Source organism: Nesoenas mayeri (assembly GCF_963082525.1).
Source record: "Nesoenas mayeri genome assembly, chromosome: 5".
In the NCBI taxonomy this organism is placed as follows: domain Eukaryota; kingdom Metazoa; phylum Chordata; class Aves; order Columbiformes; family Columbidae; genus Nesoenas; species Nesoenas mayeri.
This window is the reverse complement of record NC_137548.1, coordinates 35,895,565-35,912,751: the sequence shown is the minus strand read 5'-3', so window position 1 is coordinate 35,912,751 and position 17,187 is coordinate 35,895,565. Positions and strand designations below refer to the sequence as shown.

Sequence of the window (17,187 nt, the reverse complement as noted above, 5' to 3'; positions counted from 1 at the left end):
GAAGGTGAAGGATATTCACACTGCCTAATTCAATTGTCCCTCACCCCTCAAAATGTGAATCATAGTAACTAATTCAAAAGCTTCTCCCCACCCACTGACTAGACTCAGACGATAAATTTAGGGACCGGAGACAGGTAAGGAAAATCAGATATTGTGAATACCCATAAAATCACCTCTTCTATTATAAGAAAAATAGTCATTACACATCATTGAAACAACTGCAATGACCTCGTATGATTCTGATACAGTGTTCAAAAGGCCAACTGAGAAGGGAAACTGAGTAATTTTTTTTTAAAACAATCATAAATTTCTGAAGTTTAAAGAAGTTATTTTTAATAGATAAACTATGCTAGGAAGTTAATTTCAATTTAATCAATATATAACAAAGTTCAATTAATATTAATTATTTAGGCTGTACATAATCTCAGGAACTAGCTTTATCTTCTACAGTACAATAGCAATTATGCACCTATACTCAGAAAAGAAAGAAGAAAAACACGTTTTCTAATCAAAAGTACAGGCGGATTAAGGAGAAGCAGGTCTGAATCATTCCAGCTGAAATATGACCCGAGGGACTACTCTCCCTACTCTCAGGAAAAATGCTGAAATGTCTTCCAGTATCAGCTTCAATTATTGCCAGTTTAAAAATCATGTCTTAAAGACGACATCTCGATAGCACAATGTCATAATCACATCATTTTGTTATCAGTTCAGCAATGAGAGGAGAACATGCTGGACGAGCATCATACATGGAAGAGATTAAAACTACTTCCTATATCAATGCAAGCTTTCCTGAAGGCTTGCTATTGCACATTTCATCTTGACATGCTGAACCTTCCATTTTGAATCGGTTCTCTCATTGACCCGAAGACATAAAATATGGGGTCAAAGCTTATGCTTCTTCATATGTTTTAGTTATGACACATACTGGCAAGCTAATTTTCTTCCCTTAAAAACATTATTTGAATGAATGATATAATAAACCCTAACATAAGAACAAACCTTATTGTTGCCACCTTGTAATAAACACTGGGATCCAATTTCTCTACTGTGATTTAAATCCAGCCTTGCAAGTTCATCCAACTTTGTCCTGACTTTGTCTGCAATAGAGTTAATTTTCTTTCTAGTAGTTGTGGTTTGGATTTAGTATGAGAAGCATACTAATGTTTTGGTGGTTGTGGGTAGCCAAGGACTATTACTATTATTATAATTATTAAAGTCTTATGAGGAGCGGCTCAGGGAAATGGGGCTGTTTAGCCTGGAAAAAAGGAGGCTGAGGGGAGACCTTATCACCGTCTACAACTACCTGAAAGGAGGTTGTAGCATGGAGAGGATTGGTCTCTTCTCCCAAGTAGCAAGTGATAGGACAAGGGGAAATTGCCTCAAGTTGCGCCAGGGGAGGTTTAGATTGGATATTGGGAAAAAATTCTGCGCGGAAAGGGTTGTCAGGCATTGGAACAGGCTGCCCAGGGAAGTGGTGGAGTCACCATCCCTGGAGGTGTTTAAAAGGTATTTAGATGAGGTTCTTAGGGACACAGTTTAGTGCTAGAGTTAGGTTATGGTTGGACTTGATGATCCTGAGGGTCTCATCCAACGGAAACAATTCTATTATTATTACTATTATTATTATTTTTTTTCCCTCTTCCTTTTCTGTCCTATTAAAGGTTTAACCCCAGCTGGGAACTAGGACCATGCAGTTGCTGGCTCACTCTCCCCTGCAAAGTGTGATGGAATAGAGAATCGGAAAGGAAAGAAAAAAAACCTCGTGGGTGAGATAAGGACCATTTAATAGGACAGCAAAGGAAGAGAAAAAAACCTTATAGAACATACCAAATAAGTGATGCACAATGCAATTGCTCACCACCCGCAAGACCAATAACCTTTTTGTTCCCGAGCAGCGGTATCTGCCCCCCAGCCAACTCGTTTCTATACTGAGCCTGATGTCATATGGTGAGGAACAGCCCTTTGGGCAGCTTGGGGCACCTGTCCTGGCTGTGCTCGCTCCCAGCTCCTGGTGCACCTGGTAGAACATGGGAAGCCAAAAAGCCCTTGACTACCTGGGAACAACCAGTAGGTTATCAATATTCTTCTCATACTAAATCCCAACTACAGCTATTGGGAACAAAACTGACTCTATCCCACACAAAGCTAGGACAAACTCAGTTGAGTGAGAAGAGAGTAGATATTGTCGTATATAAATTCCTTTTAAATATTGGAATAATTCGACAGTCAGAACACTTAATTCTGTTGTAACCAACTGAAGTCCTGTATACCTATTCTATTTAAAAACAATGCATTTTTCCTTGAGTACAAGTTATTAATGATTTTTATATCAATGTGGGGGTTTTTTATATAAAGACACTTAAACAACTCAGATAATTTTAAAATGGCTCACTGTAACATCAAAACCTATCAAACAAATCATCACCACCTGTCTCAAATAATTAGTTTGAGTAATAACAATGAAGCAATCTAAGGAAAATACTAGATGTTTATGGTCAGAGTTCTCATTTGTTTATTTCTTGTCTCAAATGCTTCTGCTGACACCACTGCTTAGGCTTGACCTTGCATGAAGGAAATAAATCAGGAAATCTGAAACAGAAATTCAGTCCTCCTTTCACACAGTGCTGGGAATACAACCTTCAAAACCATTACACTTAGCTTGCAAGTAAGAGACCAATTCAATCTACACACGTTTTACTTCTGTGTTGCTTTAGCACAGCAAATAATCCACAAATTCAGTTTCACTAGCTAGCACACTGGGGACATCTTATACTGTTCCCATTTGCTGATACACAGACGTTTAGGTTTTAGTTACTTATCATTTCTAGTAAAACATCTACAAACATCAGAAGTAACATATGGGGGCATTTTCTTTATATGTTTGTTTAGTTACACAAATTTTATACAACAAATTCGAAAATGTATTTAGATTCCTAGTGGCAAAAAAGTTAAAATGCAGTCATGGTTGACAGAACACATTTGTAAATAAAAAGCATTGAAGGCACGTTATCATTAACTCAAATGAACTCTAAGTTAAAAGTCTAAGCAACTGAAAATTTATATGAGTATTTAAGAGAAACCTAAATATGTTAAATAATGGAAAAAAAACATTTCAGGCACTCAGTCTTAATTCTGCCCTTTAGTGAACATAAGCAAACCAAAAAAAAGTATGTGATTTTAAAAACTCATATTAATCTAATCTGGAACCATCAATACTAAAATACTCCAATCACACAGTCATTGCATATTACCATTCATGGCCATGAGGTTACTAGGTTCCTTGTTTTGTTTTCTTTTCTTACCTTAGCACCTTGTAGGTGGAATGTAACCAGATTTCCCGTGCAACGTTTACTGGCGCAGGTTACCTCCATCCCTGTGCTTGTTTAGCTTTTCTTGATAATGTGGTGTCAAGCAAAGCAACAGCAGCTTTGCACAGATTTTCCCACCCCCACCTTCCCACCCTAATCTATAATGTGGTAGTTTGATAGTTGTCAATGCAGTAGCCTGCAAGGGAGAATTAAAGGATCTCCCTTATCCCACTTTCCCTTCTGCAGGACACATCAAAAATCCCAAAAGTTTTTGCTTAGCAGTGTTGTACTGCAGTGCTGAAGAAAATTACACCAAAGAGCCATTAGAATTTTATTTGGTAAGGGGTCTGGAAATCCATGATACTGTGCCACAGTTAAGTTAGAAAATTGCTTTGGGTCAGAACAATTCTCTTGTGCTATATACCCTATTGCTTTTTGTGCTTCCAAGTTGTTTATCACTTGATCTGTCCAGGGGTACTGCAAAATAAAGTTACAGAGGAAATTTCAAAAAAAATATCACCCCCCTCCCTCAGACTTATATATTTCTACACCAAAGGGCAGATTTTTCTTATTCCAGAACTATCTCACCTCTGGCGTGACATCTCGTGGTGCAAACCCTGTTCCTCCAGTTGTTAAAATCAAATTAAGTTCCTTTTCATCACACCAATCTATCAGCGTCTCCTGAAAGAGAACATGAATCCTGTCAGATCTAACAAGTAATATGTGGGATACAGTTATCTCAGAAAACACCGGACGGCTTGAAATGTCTTAAAAACAGAAAAAAACACAGTAAGTACAGGGAATTGTAAAAATCACTCCTGGCTTTTTATACAAAGATCATAAACCACTATTTATAACCAACATATGACAGAATAATTCAAGTATCCATCATAATATTTTTGGAAATCAAAACTGAAATTCTGTTCTCCATCTCTTGACCTGAAATGGAAAACAAGAATTCACAGTTATTCATTTATGTAACTGTTGTTTGCTTGTTAGTTTTTTTTTAACTTTGAGATATGAATACAATGCTTTATGTTAATAGAGTATGTGTGTTTAATTCAGATGATTGATTCTTATTACAGTAACTTTGGTTTCTATGCTTCACTTTTTAATAACCTGAAAAAAGCAAGGACCACATATTTGGAAGCTTATCTACTAAAAGATGCAATAATACACCTGACGCAGCAACACAAGGGATTATCTATAATCATCTTTTCTGCATTGCCTACAACATCTCAATAGGACTGTGTATACCACATCAAAGGCTGGACTAAGAAAGTTTAATAAATCTGTCATGTAAATTCAATGACTTACAATACTAGAGAACTCACGATACTAGAAAAGTGTTTAAATTTTTTTGCATGCATTTTTTTAATGGCATTTTAAACTAGTTTTCAAACGGTGATAAAATTTTGACATAAGCAAAAAATTTATTTAGTCTCTATATCCACTTAAATATGAGAAGAAACTTCTCCACAGTGAGGGTGACAGAACACTGGAACAGGCTGCCCAGGGGGGTTGTGGAGTCTCCTTCTCTGGAGACATTCAAAACCCACCTGGACATGTTCCTGTGCAGGAACACCTTGGTGTTCCTGCTCCAGCAGGGGGATTGGACTAGATGATCTTTCGAGGTGCCTTCCAATCCCTGACATTCTGTGAGTCTGTGATATCACTTATCCTCTTCATACTTTACTGAGGGCTAGCATAGCAGCACAATGTCTCCTTGGAGCTCAAAATCAGCTGTGTTACATAAAGTACACTCATTTATTACACAGGAAAGTATCCATCTGCAGAAATCAATCAGATCAATTACTTCGGCTATCCTTATTCTAGCAAAGAAACCTCATTCTTCGAAAAAGTTTACAGTATATTTATGTTTCTGTAGTATTGTACTGGGGGGGAATGAACTGTTTGGGTGAGTGTCTGCTACAAGTTTATTATTTATCACAAAATTAGATCTGAGCAATATACTGATTTTAAAAGCTTATAATATTGTTGATGACCACAAAACTGTCCAGAACATTTTGAAAAGCACTACCAATTTAAAATAATCCTCAGGTGTATGTTCTGCAGGCTTTGCACTGCAATGTAACTTCCAATTAAGAGGAAGCTCCTACGCGGCCTCTTTCAAATTGCAGGTGTGTCTGCTCACAAGCCCCATCACACAAACATATCCAAGGATTACTTGAAAAAGGGTTCTGTCTTTGTTTCTCCTTTCTTTACTCATTCTTTCTACTTCCCATTTGCATTATCTTGTCTTTATGAAACCTTTATTAAAATCACTCTCATCTTTTTACTCTCCCTTTTTTCAGGATGGCACTCAGGTAGGCTGTAGATTATGAGAAGCTTCTGGTTACATGAACATTTCAAATAAACTCGAGAAAAGAATATGAATAGTATCTCAGACCCATACAAAAATAAACTCTTAAGTCTGACTTTTGAGTTACATTTAAAAAAAATGTGAATTACGGTAGTAAAAAGCATTTTGAATCTTAAAATTGTTTGTTTCAATAACACAGATATGCATCAGAAAATTTATTTCAAAGAGGTGGCATGTTCTCTGTTTTATCATCTAAAAATGTCTTGACTTTGAACAGCTACAAAGTTCAGAGAATATCAGAGAGAAGTTAAGCGTAAAAATGGTGTTTGGCAAAGTTAGAGTTTATTATTACATATCTTTTAAAAATTATTATAATCAAGAAAAAATTGTCAGTATAAAAGAGGAGGAAGATACTTTGTGGGTTTTGTTGTTGTTTTGTGTTTGGCTTGTTTGGCTGTTGTTTTGTTTGTTTGTTAGATTTTATTTTTCTTTTATTAAGCATTTATCTTTAGAGAAAATAAAAGCTGCCAAACTCCAACTGGTTTTAAAGAGAAAATAAATCCTTCCACTGTTCCACTTAGTTTACTGCAGTTCAATAATACTCTAGTTAACAGGGGAAAAAAATGTCATGTGATGGCCTACAAAAGGCTAAAGAAATCAGTATACACCCTAACTCTTCAAAGAAACTGAGCAGTAACTATATGCCCATTACTACTATCTCATCAGTGTATTTAGGCAGACATGAAATTCTCTATCAAATTCTAGTTATAGTAAAGAAACATAAGCCTTCAGTAAGAAGATCTTTGACTATCAGATAGCAAGTTCGGGTTTCATTGTATTTTAGAAGCGTAAACTGTACCACTTAGATCTTTTAAAACCACGGAAAACCACCTGACTCTGATATTCAGCTTATTTACGTTCTCTCTAGCCCACAAAACTATTCCACAAAACATTCTTACTGACATTTTAAGTATCTAAAAAAGGAAGCGCCGCTCTGATCAGCTGAGGACAAAAGGCCACTCAGATGCACTTGGCTGCTGCCAGCAGCACAGCTGGATTTTCCACCGGCTTTGCACGGAACCGAATTTGCTGCATCTTCAAATGAGAACTCCTCTAGGTCAGGGACCCTGTGGTGCTACCGTCCTGTGGGATTTCTTCTTTCTTTTTGTTCTATTTTTCACTTTGCTAACAAGAGTGTGATAACAGCCCTATGCATTTATGCTTCTCAAATGATTAGAAGACATTCCTTCAAATCAGTATTATGGTGCTTATTTCTGGGATTAACAAGTGTACCTTTTTTCTTATCAATCCACCACTTGCTTCATAATACAAGGCTTGTAAAAATAATTATCAATGCATATGCGTGCTTTTCATCCGTTAGCCATTGGAATATATGTACATGTACACTGTTATCATTTAAAACTTTCATTAGGAAATAATAGGGAAATGCTAAAAAGAATATAAACAGGGAGTTTTTCATAAAGAATTAATAAAGAATTCATCCATTCTATATTCAGTCTTGGAACTGGTTAAGTAATTCTGCAGTTAACAAAGATGTTTATTCTTTTGGCACACCTTAAATTTTTCTAGCACAGTGCAAACTTGAAGTTATTTCGCGTTATATGCACCACTAATCACAACATGAAGGACCATTTAAAATATGTTAAGATTTAATTAAAATTGCTGAACAAGTATCAATGTTAAGTAAAAACTTAATGAAACAATATACATGTATTTACATCGGACTTTGAAACAGAAGTTGTTAGAAGCTGGTTTACAGACATGCATACTATCCAGAAGTTCTCAGAACAACTTCACGTACTGAAAAGACTTTAGCGGCTTCCAGGAAAACCTCCTGACAGTGCTTATAAATGCAAGTCTGTTCTCCAGCACAGACCTTCTCAAAACTACAAGCTTTGCAAAATTATATAAATTCTATATTCGCAAATAAATCCTGTTTATTTTAGGACTGTATTTTTCAAAATGCAAGGAAAAAACATACAACAATGTTATTAAAGCTATAACTTGCCTTAGCAATCCAAGTCAAATAAGAAGAACTGTTATATAAATAGCCACACTAAACATCAATTTAATTTTCTTTCACACTGTGTGGTCCCACGCTAAAAGGATGTCTGAGATCATTTGCATTTATGATTATCTAACATCATCACAAAGAAAAAATTATAGTGACAGAAGACATGGAAAAATATAACAAAGAAAAGAAAGATTTCCTAGTTGCAGATTTGCTAGGAAAACTGGGTGTCACTTTGACCACCAAGTTTCAGGAACACAGGTACCAGCACATTAAGGTCTCACAACAACCTTTACTTCGCCATGTGGCTTGAACTAGTCCAGATCCCAGCTCGCCAGAGATCAGCCCTCACATTATGGCATGAGAGAGCACGCATAATTGCATGAATCAGAAATTCACATCACAGCACACAAATACAAAGCAGAAAAAACAAAAAAAGGTGTAAGTAACCCATTTGTTCCTCACTGTTGTAATATTTAGGACTTTCAAGCTTTTCTATTCAGCTGACCATGCCTTGTCTATTAATTTAAAAGGAACATTAAGTACTGAGGACCATGCAAGAACACGAATACCCACAAAGCAAAGGCACTGTAGGAAAGATAAAGAGCTGATTTCAACATTCAGTTTGATAAAAGAAGGAAGGCCTTAGAAATGTTAATCTATTCTTGGAACTAATTTCATACTTTTTGTCCTATTTCTTGCAAAGGTTTTGTTTCTTATGCTCACAATCTTTCTCTTGCTGCTTGAAAGCTTTGCTGATATGTACAGGCATAAAGATATTCTTATGTGTGGAGCAACAACTTTGCAAGTAATCACTCTCAAAATTATTTAAGAATATGAGAATATGAAATATTAAACCACCATGAAAATGAACTCAACATTTTCTGTTACCTCCATCCCTTTTTTCCTTCCTCCACCAACAAAAGGCAGAAAGTAAAAGAATGTCAGGATTATGTTCAGGGTGCAAGTACCGTAATCAAGTGACTTGGATGAAAGCAAGTGTGGATCTCAGTGTGTCTAAAGAGACCTTTTCATCTTTTGGGATTTTACTGAATGTAGTAGTGTTTTGAAGATTCTACAGATATTTTTGCAGTTTTCTGCATCAGTCACTTTGCAATGTTTTTTTTCTGAATACTAAGCTGATGTATTAAAAGAAGTCATAAAAATGCAACTGTTCTACTGAAATGCAAAACTAAAGGAAGAAAGTAAAAAAATGTACTCTAGAAATGGCTTACTTTTTAATAGTGGAAATTTAATTATAGGCATTCTCCACAGGAAATAAATTGCAACTATCAAATATTTCAAGGTTCAATGTACCTATGCAGCCTGTAATGTAACCTTATTTTTAAAATAGTACTTCCCACCTTCTAAAATCTACCATTCATGACAATTATCCCTAAAACATTAAAAAAAAAGTAGGCACTGAAGCGCAGTACTCAGCGTTCATCTATGCATACAAGTACAGAAAGTCAAGTAGAGGGATGTGCAAACACTGAAGTGTTTGCTGGTCAGACCACCAGGACTGGGAGTGCGAACACTGAAGTAGTCCAATTTTTAAGAGCTGAAACTGGCAAAAAAAAAAAAAAAAATCCTAATTATTACGTTGGAGAAAGGTACAGACAATATAAACCACACAAGACTGACTTCACAAAATAAAATGTTTTGTGCCGACTTCCTCTCAGAAAGACAGAGGAGGCATTTTTAATTCCTGCTAACTACCTTCACATTGTAGTCTCAGTATAAAGAAGAAAAACTGTGATTTTATGGTATGATTTAACAAATTGAATTAAAATCAACAAGACTTTTTGCTTCTGTATGAAAATCTGTTCCCATCTACTGCTGGTATCACTGGTATCCTCCCTAGAGCACACGCTAAGGTCTTGAAATCACAGCTACTCACTGGAAAGGATCAGTCCCTCCAGCAGAACAGTTTTCCTCAGATGCCTGGAGGAACGAGTGGAACTTAGAGCTGTCAGAAGAGTCAGAATTAGGTATTTTCCAAACATGTCTGTTTCTTGAAACATCTTTCCTGTCCTTTCCAAATTGGGCAGACATATACATGAGTGTGAGCTTATACACACACATGCTCATCTTTACATAATACAAATGTACTAGCAAAAGCACCAAAGATCAATGTGTCTCAGTTCTGCCATGTGTAAAATTCTTCTCTCTAAAATATGTTTATTTACTGAAATAAATATTACAGTAGCTACAAAAACTTTCTTAAGAATTTATTTGAAGCCAATAAAAATTTAATAAAACATAACACCTCCTTGCCACTATTGCTTTTCCCAGTGAGAATGTTGACATCTCATATATATTCCTCTGAATATTCCTACAATAACACAAGGTAAAATCGCAATTGGGAAGAAAAAAACCCCACAACACATAAAACCAACTAAATTAATCCAATAGTGCTACCTAATAACAGATGAAGAGAAATGTTCTCTCTCTCTCTTTTTTTTTTTTTTTTTGATAGATTAAATTAGCACTTCAAAAACCTGTTATCACAAGATAAAAATGCTTGGTCTTGAAGCCATGGACTTCAAATTGTGCAGAACAAGATGGCTTTTTTTTCACATTTTCTTCTCCTTAAGCATACATTTATGTTCACTGAAGACTGTTTAAAAGACTGTTTACTTAGAATGTGAAAAGGCAGCTTGATATTAACACACAAGTCAGTAAATTTCTAAAATTAGAATTCTTTACGTTATTTTATCTATGCATATCCATATCTACAGCACGTGGTCTCATGCACCACAAATTAGAAGCTTCCCTGAGCTTTGCTGGCTCTAACTAGGCCCAGATAAGCTACATCTCAATCTTACTGAAAACTTAGAAATGGCCAAGCCACAGAAAACCAACTGTAAACTTCTTTGAGCAGCCAAGACAACACTAACTGCTCCAACACTACGAGACCGGTCAACGCAGGTCCATCATATAGGTAAAGGCAACATGTCTCAGAGAACTCCAAGTACAAAAACTCAAGAGTCGTTCCCATAACAAGCCTCAACTCACACAACCTGCACTTCTTAGAAACTATACTTGAAAATACTCTCAGAATTTGCATGTATGTATTAGTATGCAGAGATGACAACATCTCCAGTTTAAGCCAGGTTATACCTTGTATTTACTTGTTCTGTTTGACGGGTAGGAAGTTGTGGCAGATGCACACCCCTCTCTCTCCCCCTCCCTTCCTTCGATATGGAAGGTGCAGACACACCTCCCCACACACACCGCCCCTCCTGCAATGGGGTTAACAGCTTCTTTTGTTTTAACCCCAGAACCCGCTGATCAGGGTCACTAAGAGAGAGAAGAGGTGAGGGCGTAGAGGCACCAGGGAGCCACTGGGTGCACACAGCCAGAGTGGGGGTGCTTAGAAGTTTCAGGACATCCCACAGCCCATGTGGGGGTGCAGAGAAGCTTCTGGAATGCCTACAGTCAGATCTGATCAGGCTATATAAAACAGGATTCTCATCAATGCTTCACCCCTCACGTGGACCTCTTGGAGCACGAGCCAGATGCTGCGGCCGAGAGCCCTCCCCCTTAGGCAGGATGGCTGCCAAAAGTGACCTCCTGGGACTGGGATTCCCACCCCACCGAGCCACATGGGTGAGTGATAAAATTTTCTTCTGCTTCAATATAAGCACGTGTATTTTCTTTAATAACTCCTTGTTGGATTCAGGCAAGTGTATACTTCTCCCAGAGTCAGGGATGGCTCTGGGATTGTTCTTAGTGAACCACGTGTATGCACACCGTTGATCCCCATTGTTATTATTTGCTGCACCTTTAATAATTAACCTCGACTGATACTTGAACCTGTATTTATGTCACTATTTGAGAGCTAAAACCCTGTCTTCCATCGGTTAATCTGCTGCACTGTCTTTACCAAATAAAAGTTTGTTTTGGACCCTGTTGTCCATCTAAACTAACTTTGGGGTGCCTCCGTGACAGAAGAGCAGTAGACTACAGGGCTACGAAACAAAACACACACTTGAGGAACCCCATTGTGGGAAAAAAATGTTTAAACTCAAATGTTTACTTTTCCGTAACTATAAAGCTTTAAAAAAAAAACCAAAAAACCACAAAAAAACCAAAAAACATAATTGTAAAAATATAATTGATTCTTACAGAATGCAGTTCAGTTTATAGCTTGATTTTCTAACAGTAAATACAATCTTACACGTTACTTCATACACTTAGCTACACTTACACTTACTGTAAGACATGTGTTTCCTTTTACTTTTTAAATAATATTACAACTTCTGTAATTTCAATTTTTGGTGTAGCTCTCAATGAAAATGGCAAATTGAGCAGAGTGAACATATTCAGACATCTAAAAAAGGTTAGAACGAAGGGAAAAAAGACAAGAGGTGAAACCACTAGAGACAGGACAATACTAAGTGTAATGCAGTTTGTGGTATAAATTCCCCCACATGTGCACTGTTCACGTGTACCATTCATAGAATCAACAGATGGAATTGTCTCTTTTTAAAAAAACTACTGCTTTACCTGTGAAAATACAGTAAAGAAAATTTACCTACCAACGAAGGGCTGCTGTACTGTGAGATACTTAGTCCATACAAATAGTGTAAGAGTGGGTGGGCTGGTGCCTGCCCTGGGCTGTCTGGGGGGGGCGTTCTGCCTCCTCCCCTCTTCCTGCTCGAGGCCTGACATCCAGGGCAGAGAGCATCCGCCACCACTTCAGTTCCTCTTAAATGCACAAGCAAACCTGAAAGAGATTCAGAAAGAGGGGAAAGGCAGGTAGGAGACTAATGTACATGCAGACTATACCTCTCAAAGAACGCCAGTTACTGAACAGTAACCTTTCTTCTTTGAGTCTGCATGTACATTCACGCAAGGACTCACTCTGAATGGTTCCTTTGCCATTTACTGCCCAGGAGAAGCCTGAGGACTCCCACAAACAACTGCAGCATCGCTCCACTGAAGGCTGAAACAGCCCTGAATACTACTAGAGCAACGTAATGCTGAATGAAAGCAAAGACAGAACTCCAGGTGGCCTTACGGCCAACGTCCAAATACCTTACAATACAGATACTAAATGTGCCCAGAGATCTAATAGAATTTGCTTTGGCCACGGCTGGGAAGTTCCTTGAGTCCACACAGAGCCAGAAAGCCACCTGAACAATCACTCTGTGAAATCAGCTGGTATTCCCACAGCATAACAAGCAAAGAAACAAACTAAAAGACTTGGACCTGTGAAGAGAAATGACTAAGTCCATATGAAATCAAGAACGTGAAGTATAAAATTAAATCAAAAAAGCATAAGATCTGGTAATGAGTAATGGAGGGTTACTGGCTACACTGTAACTGTGGCACCACTTTGAGAAGGAATTCTGGATGATTGAAGAACAGACATTCAGACATTCTACCCTTATAAAGGTAGTACGTAAAATGGCAGCCATAAGGACATGCATACGTGGCAGAGAAAACTGGCACCATATGTGCCACTTTCATAGACACAAGCAGGAGTAACAATTTAAGAGCTCCAAAAGGGAGAAGGAACCACTACAAAACAGCAGTTTTCCAAGACTATTCAGTCACAAACAACTCAATGCACCCTGCTCAGCTCTGTCAGGAAGCTGCAAGTTGTGAGGTATGAGAACATGAGCGTACTCAATCAGAGAGAGCAACCTGGTACCCTCCAAGTACAGAAAGGCATCAAAGGAACTGCACATAACAAATACCCTGCAAGAACTGAGATCAAAGCAGCAACAAACACATCATACAGAAAATACTGTTTTCTCATAAAGTATGCATGTCTAGATGATACTTTCACATTCCTCGCTATCATTACCCTGGAGAGTAGCAAGATCTGACAAACCTAGAGACTGATCCACATTTTGACACTGAGGGTCCTGAGATTGCCACAGACTGAAGAGCAGCCTGGGAAGAGTTAAAATACAATGTCTATGGATACTGCAAAAGAAATCTCACATAGCAGCATACGAATGTACCCGCTGTCAGAAAAAGGTGCAATTACCCCCCAAAATAACAAGTTTGTCATTACTGAGTATTTTTCTATGTGTGTGCCAATTCTGGTAACTTAAAATCAAAGCACCATAAAAAGAGAAACAACATTTTGCTAGCTTCATCCAAACAAAATTGTTGTATTGCTTTCTTAAGCCAGGCAGCTGAATGAGATGCCAGAATGACAAGCATATTTTAGCAAAAGCACATGCAGTATTGCAAAGAACAGACTTACTTAGGTCCTCTAAAGAATACTCATAAAAGAAACAGCAAAAGCCACTTGTATCCTCACAGAAATCTCCTTGGATAAGTCTAGCTCATGAAATTCTAAAGAATATACTAAAATGAGCCTGGGTGGAATCTCAGTTATTCTCTCTCTGTTCAGTATTATTTTGTTATTCCTGAAAGACATCTGTCTACACAACATACTCTTAAAGGCTGGTAAATGTTTTACTTCTGGACAAATGACCATTGGAAGAGCAGGTGAATAAACTGATTTAAATGAAAATCTAAATTTTTAGAAGAAATTGAGAGATTTGGTCTAAAGTATCATTTCTGTTTTACAAAGGACTGTAAATAGGGTCAAAGCCACTTAAATCAGGGCTCACCATCTTCTGTATGTAACAAAGAATGTTCTTATGTTGAACAAGCAAGTCTGTGAAGAATCACGTTAATATTCCAAATTTCAGTTAACTCCTCTATTTTAAGCATAAGACTGATAAGCACAGTAGGCTGAAGAGAATTTACATTCTACCAAACTGGTGGATAAAGTGCTGAAATAGCTGCTGGATGTATACTGGGCTCATGAGTTTCCAGGAACTCTAATACTCTAGAGTACTGAGAAACAAAGCCCTGACAGAAGATGGATTATTCCTCCTGAAGCAAAGCCATTTCCATTTTGTAGCACATGTAAAGGTTAAGGACCATTTCCTAACCTGAACCAAAAGTGTCTGTATGTTTAAATAGTCAAACATGTTATTCCAATTCACTGTACGAAAACTGAAGCCTGAATGATGCATGTGTCTATTGGTCTGAATGATCAATGTGGGAAAAAAGGCAGAATGACTAAAATAGACATTTGCAAGCTCCTGATTTCCAGGTAACTGAGACTATTCAAGCCAGAATGGAGTGACTGTGGTGACTCAGACACTGCTTTTTCTTAACCACAACAGAACAAGGGTATTGGTAGATAAGCACAGATCTGGAATGCATGGAATTAAAGACATCTCCCTACCAACTCAGATGCTCTTCCCCTCTAGAGAAGAATTCTTCACATTTCTTGATGTTAGGAGCTACAAATCATCTTTGGTAAACAATATTGCCAATAAAATTGCATATTTCGGTGTTCAGAGAAGTCTATTAAGAAGATATGACAGCATATTTTTAAGATTGTAACAATTATTTCATGGCACATGCAACATATCCATAGATGGAGTCATAGATGGATCTTGCATCTCCCTGCTTGTTCATGCAGTGCACTATGATGGTGCTATTCACCCAAAAATTGTTCCAATGACTGGTGTATGGATACACAACAGCACTCTATTTTTGTCTAGCAACATTTACTAGAAAATGACCCTTTTTTGCAATGAAGAACCAATCCTAACGGACATCTCTACATTTTTATAGTGGATCCCCCTAACACCTGTGAGATTTTAAGATTGCTATCTATCAGCAGTATTCATTCTCTAATACCTAATTATAATGCACATGTTAAATGTAAGATGTTTCCAGCCAACCAGTGCATGCACAGGCCAAGTGACCCAACAACTAAAGGCACAATCTTTTTGTGATCTGTGATGGCCCTGGCACTGTTCAGATTGTTTCAGAGAAGCATTCTTTTGCCCTGGGGAAGCTGACAAAACCAACAATAAAATCTCTTTCCTGAATATAAATGAGATGGGAATTATCTGTGTTCATCCTTCTACTGCAGTGTAAAATAAAAAAGTACTTATAGAGAAACCTGAACGGTATGTGTGAGTTGGTGGAGAAATGATTCTTGTACAAACCAGGTCCTTACAAGGGAATATGCAAGGAGATTTATTTTTTTCCCAGGGGAAAAAAACAAAACCAAAACAAAACAAAACCACAAACAAACAAAAACCCCAACCAAAAAACAAAACAAAACAAAAAAAACCCAAAAACAAAAAAACAAACCCCACGAAAACAAAAAAAACCCAAACAAACACACAAACACCCCCAAAAAAATAAACAAAAACCCACACAAACAAAACAAAAAACAAACAAACAAAAAAACCCACAACAAAAAACACCCACACACACAAAAACACCCCACAGAGTACCATTTTTAGATGGTAAATGACCTTCCAGGTCTAATAATCAATGCCAAACTTAGCCTCCAGAACATAATAAGCCATCAGGAAGAAAGCCCTTTCATCCCAAACTAAGCAATGTCCTTTATTTTGCCCAATATGAAGAAGGTATGGACATCCTGCTCCGATACATTCCTGTGACAAGAATATACAAATAAGAAGGAGAAAGGTATACACAAGAAAGGAAATAAGATTGGAGTATTCTGGAACTGATTAGACTGTCTGCACTTTTCCATTATCTGTTGAGTAGAAGTAATCTTGGAGATCTTGCAAATGATTCTTAAAAAGGATAAGGAAAGGATAAAAATCAACTGAGATTCATTGACGGTTCATAATGCAAACAACACTTCGACAGCTGTTGAAGGCAATGAAAAATAAATAACTGATTATTACAGTAAAAGGTCTTTTTCTGTAGGAGGCCTTGCTTTTTTCTTACAGAGACAGAGCACAATAGAAGAATAATAGAATGAACGAGTAATAGGCTGCCTGATTAGGTTATTGTTTATTCCTGAACTCTGGAATATAAGCATCCAAAGACTAAAATGTAATGAAAGAACCTTTTGGCACTTATAAGACAATCCACTACTGAACTAAAAAGGGCATTCTCTTCAAAAGGAAGACCTCTTTGGGATTCAGTGTATGCAGAATCTCTCTCTAGGCCCAAAGAATTATAGCTATTACACAATACTGGGTGAAAGCTGTTATCACAGAATTTGATGAGCTATCTTCTGCTTTCATTGCAGCTTGCAGAGATGTCTTAGCAGTAGCTGGTCCTACTACAATCACAGATTTCAACTGATTATTATAATGGAGAGAAAACGGATGCAAAACAACTCAACTTCTTTCCCTAAGCTGAAACTTTCTGATCATTTTTCTTTTGGAACGTCTTTAAAATATATCAAATTTTTTTCTTGATACATACTAACAACAAAGTTACTTGGAGTCAGGTGGTAAAACCATGCAAAATCACCTTCCAACTGTTTCTGCAGCTGGTATAAATGAAGCTAAAATCTGCCAGGATACTAAGATTGTTCAAACATGCCTTTATGGGTATTGGAAATCTCTCAGGCAAAATAATATGCAGAATGACAAACAACTTACAGCATTTTCACAGAATTTTTTGTATTGTAATTGCCATTGTTCATAAGGTCCTACATTCTTGCAAATTATTTTGTGCTATACAGAAAGATATGCTAA

At 37.2% G+C, this 17,187-nt stretch overlaps 1 protein-coding gene across 6 annotated transcripts in view; it reads right to left on the bottom strand.

Annotated features, from left to right (window-relative positions):
• Nucleotides 1-17,187, bottom strand: part of GPHN (gephyrin) — a gene marked incomplete at both ends in the record, with an annotated part of 292,255 nt that overhangs the window by 139,723 nt on the left and 135,345 nt on the right. For all 6 annotated transcript variants that reach the window (XM_080346039.1, XM_080346043.1, XM_080346040.1 and 3 more), the window contains one exon: nucleotides 3,900-3,992. In XM_080346039.1, coding sequence (XP_080202165.1) covers nucleotides 3,900-3,992 — 93 coding nt within the window. The remainder of the gene's footprint in view (nucleotides 1-3,899; nucleotides 3,993-17,187) is intronic.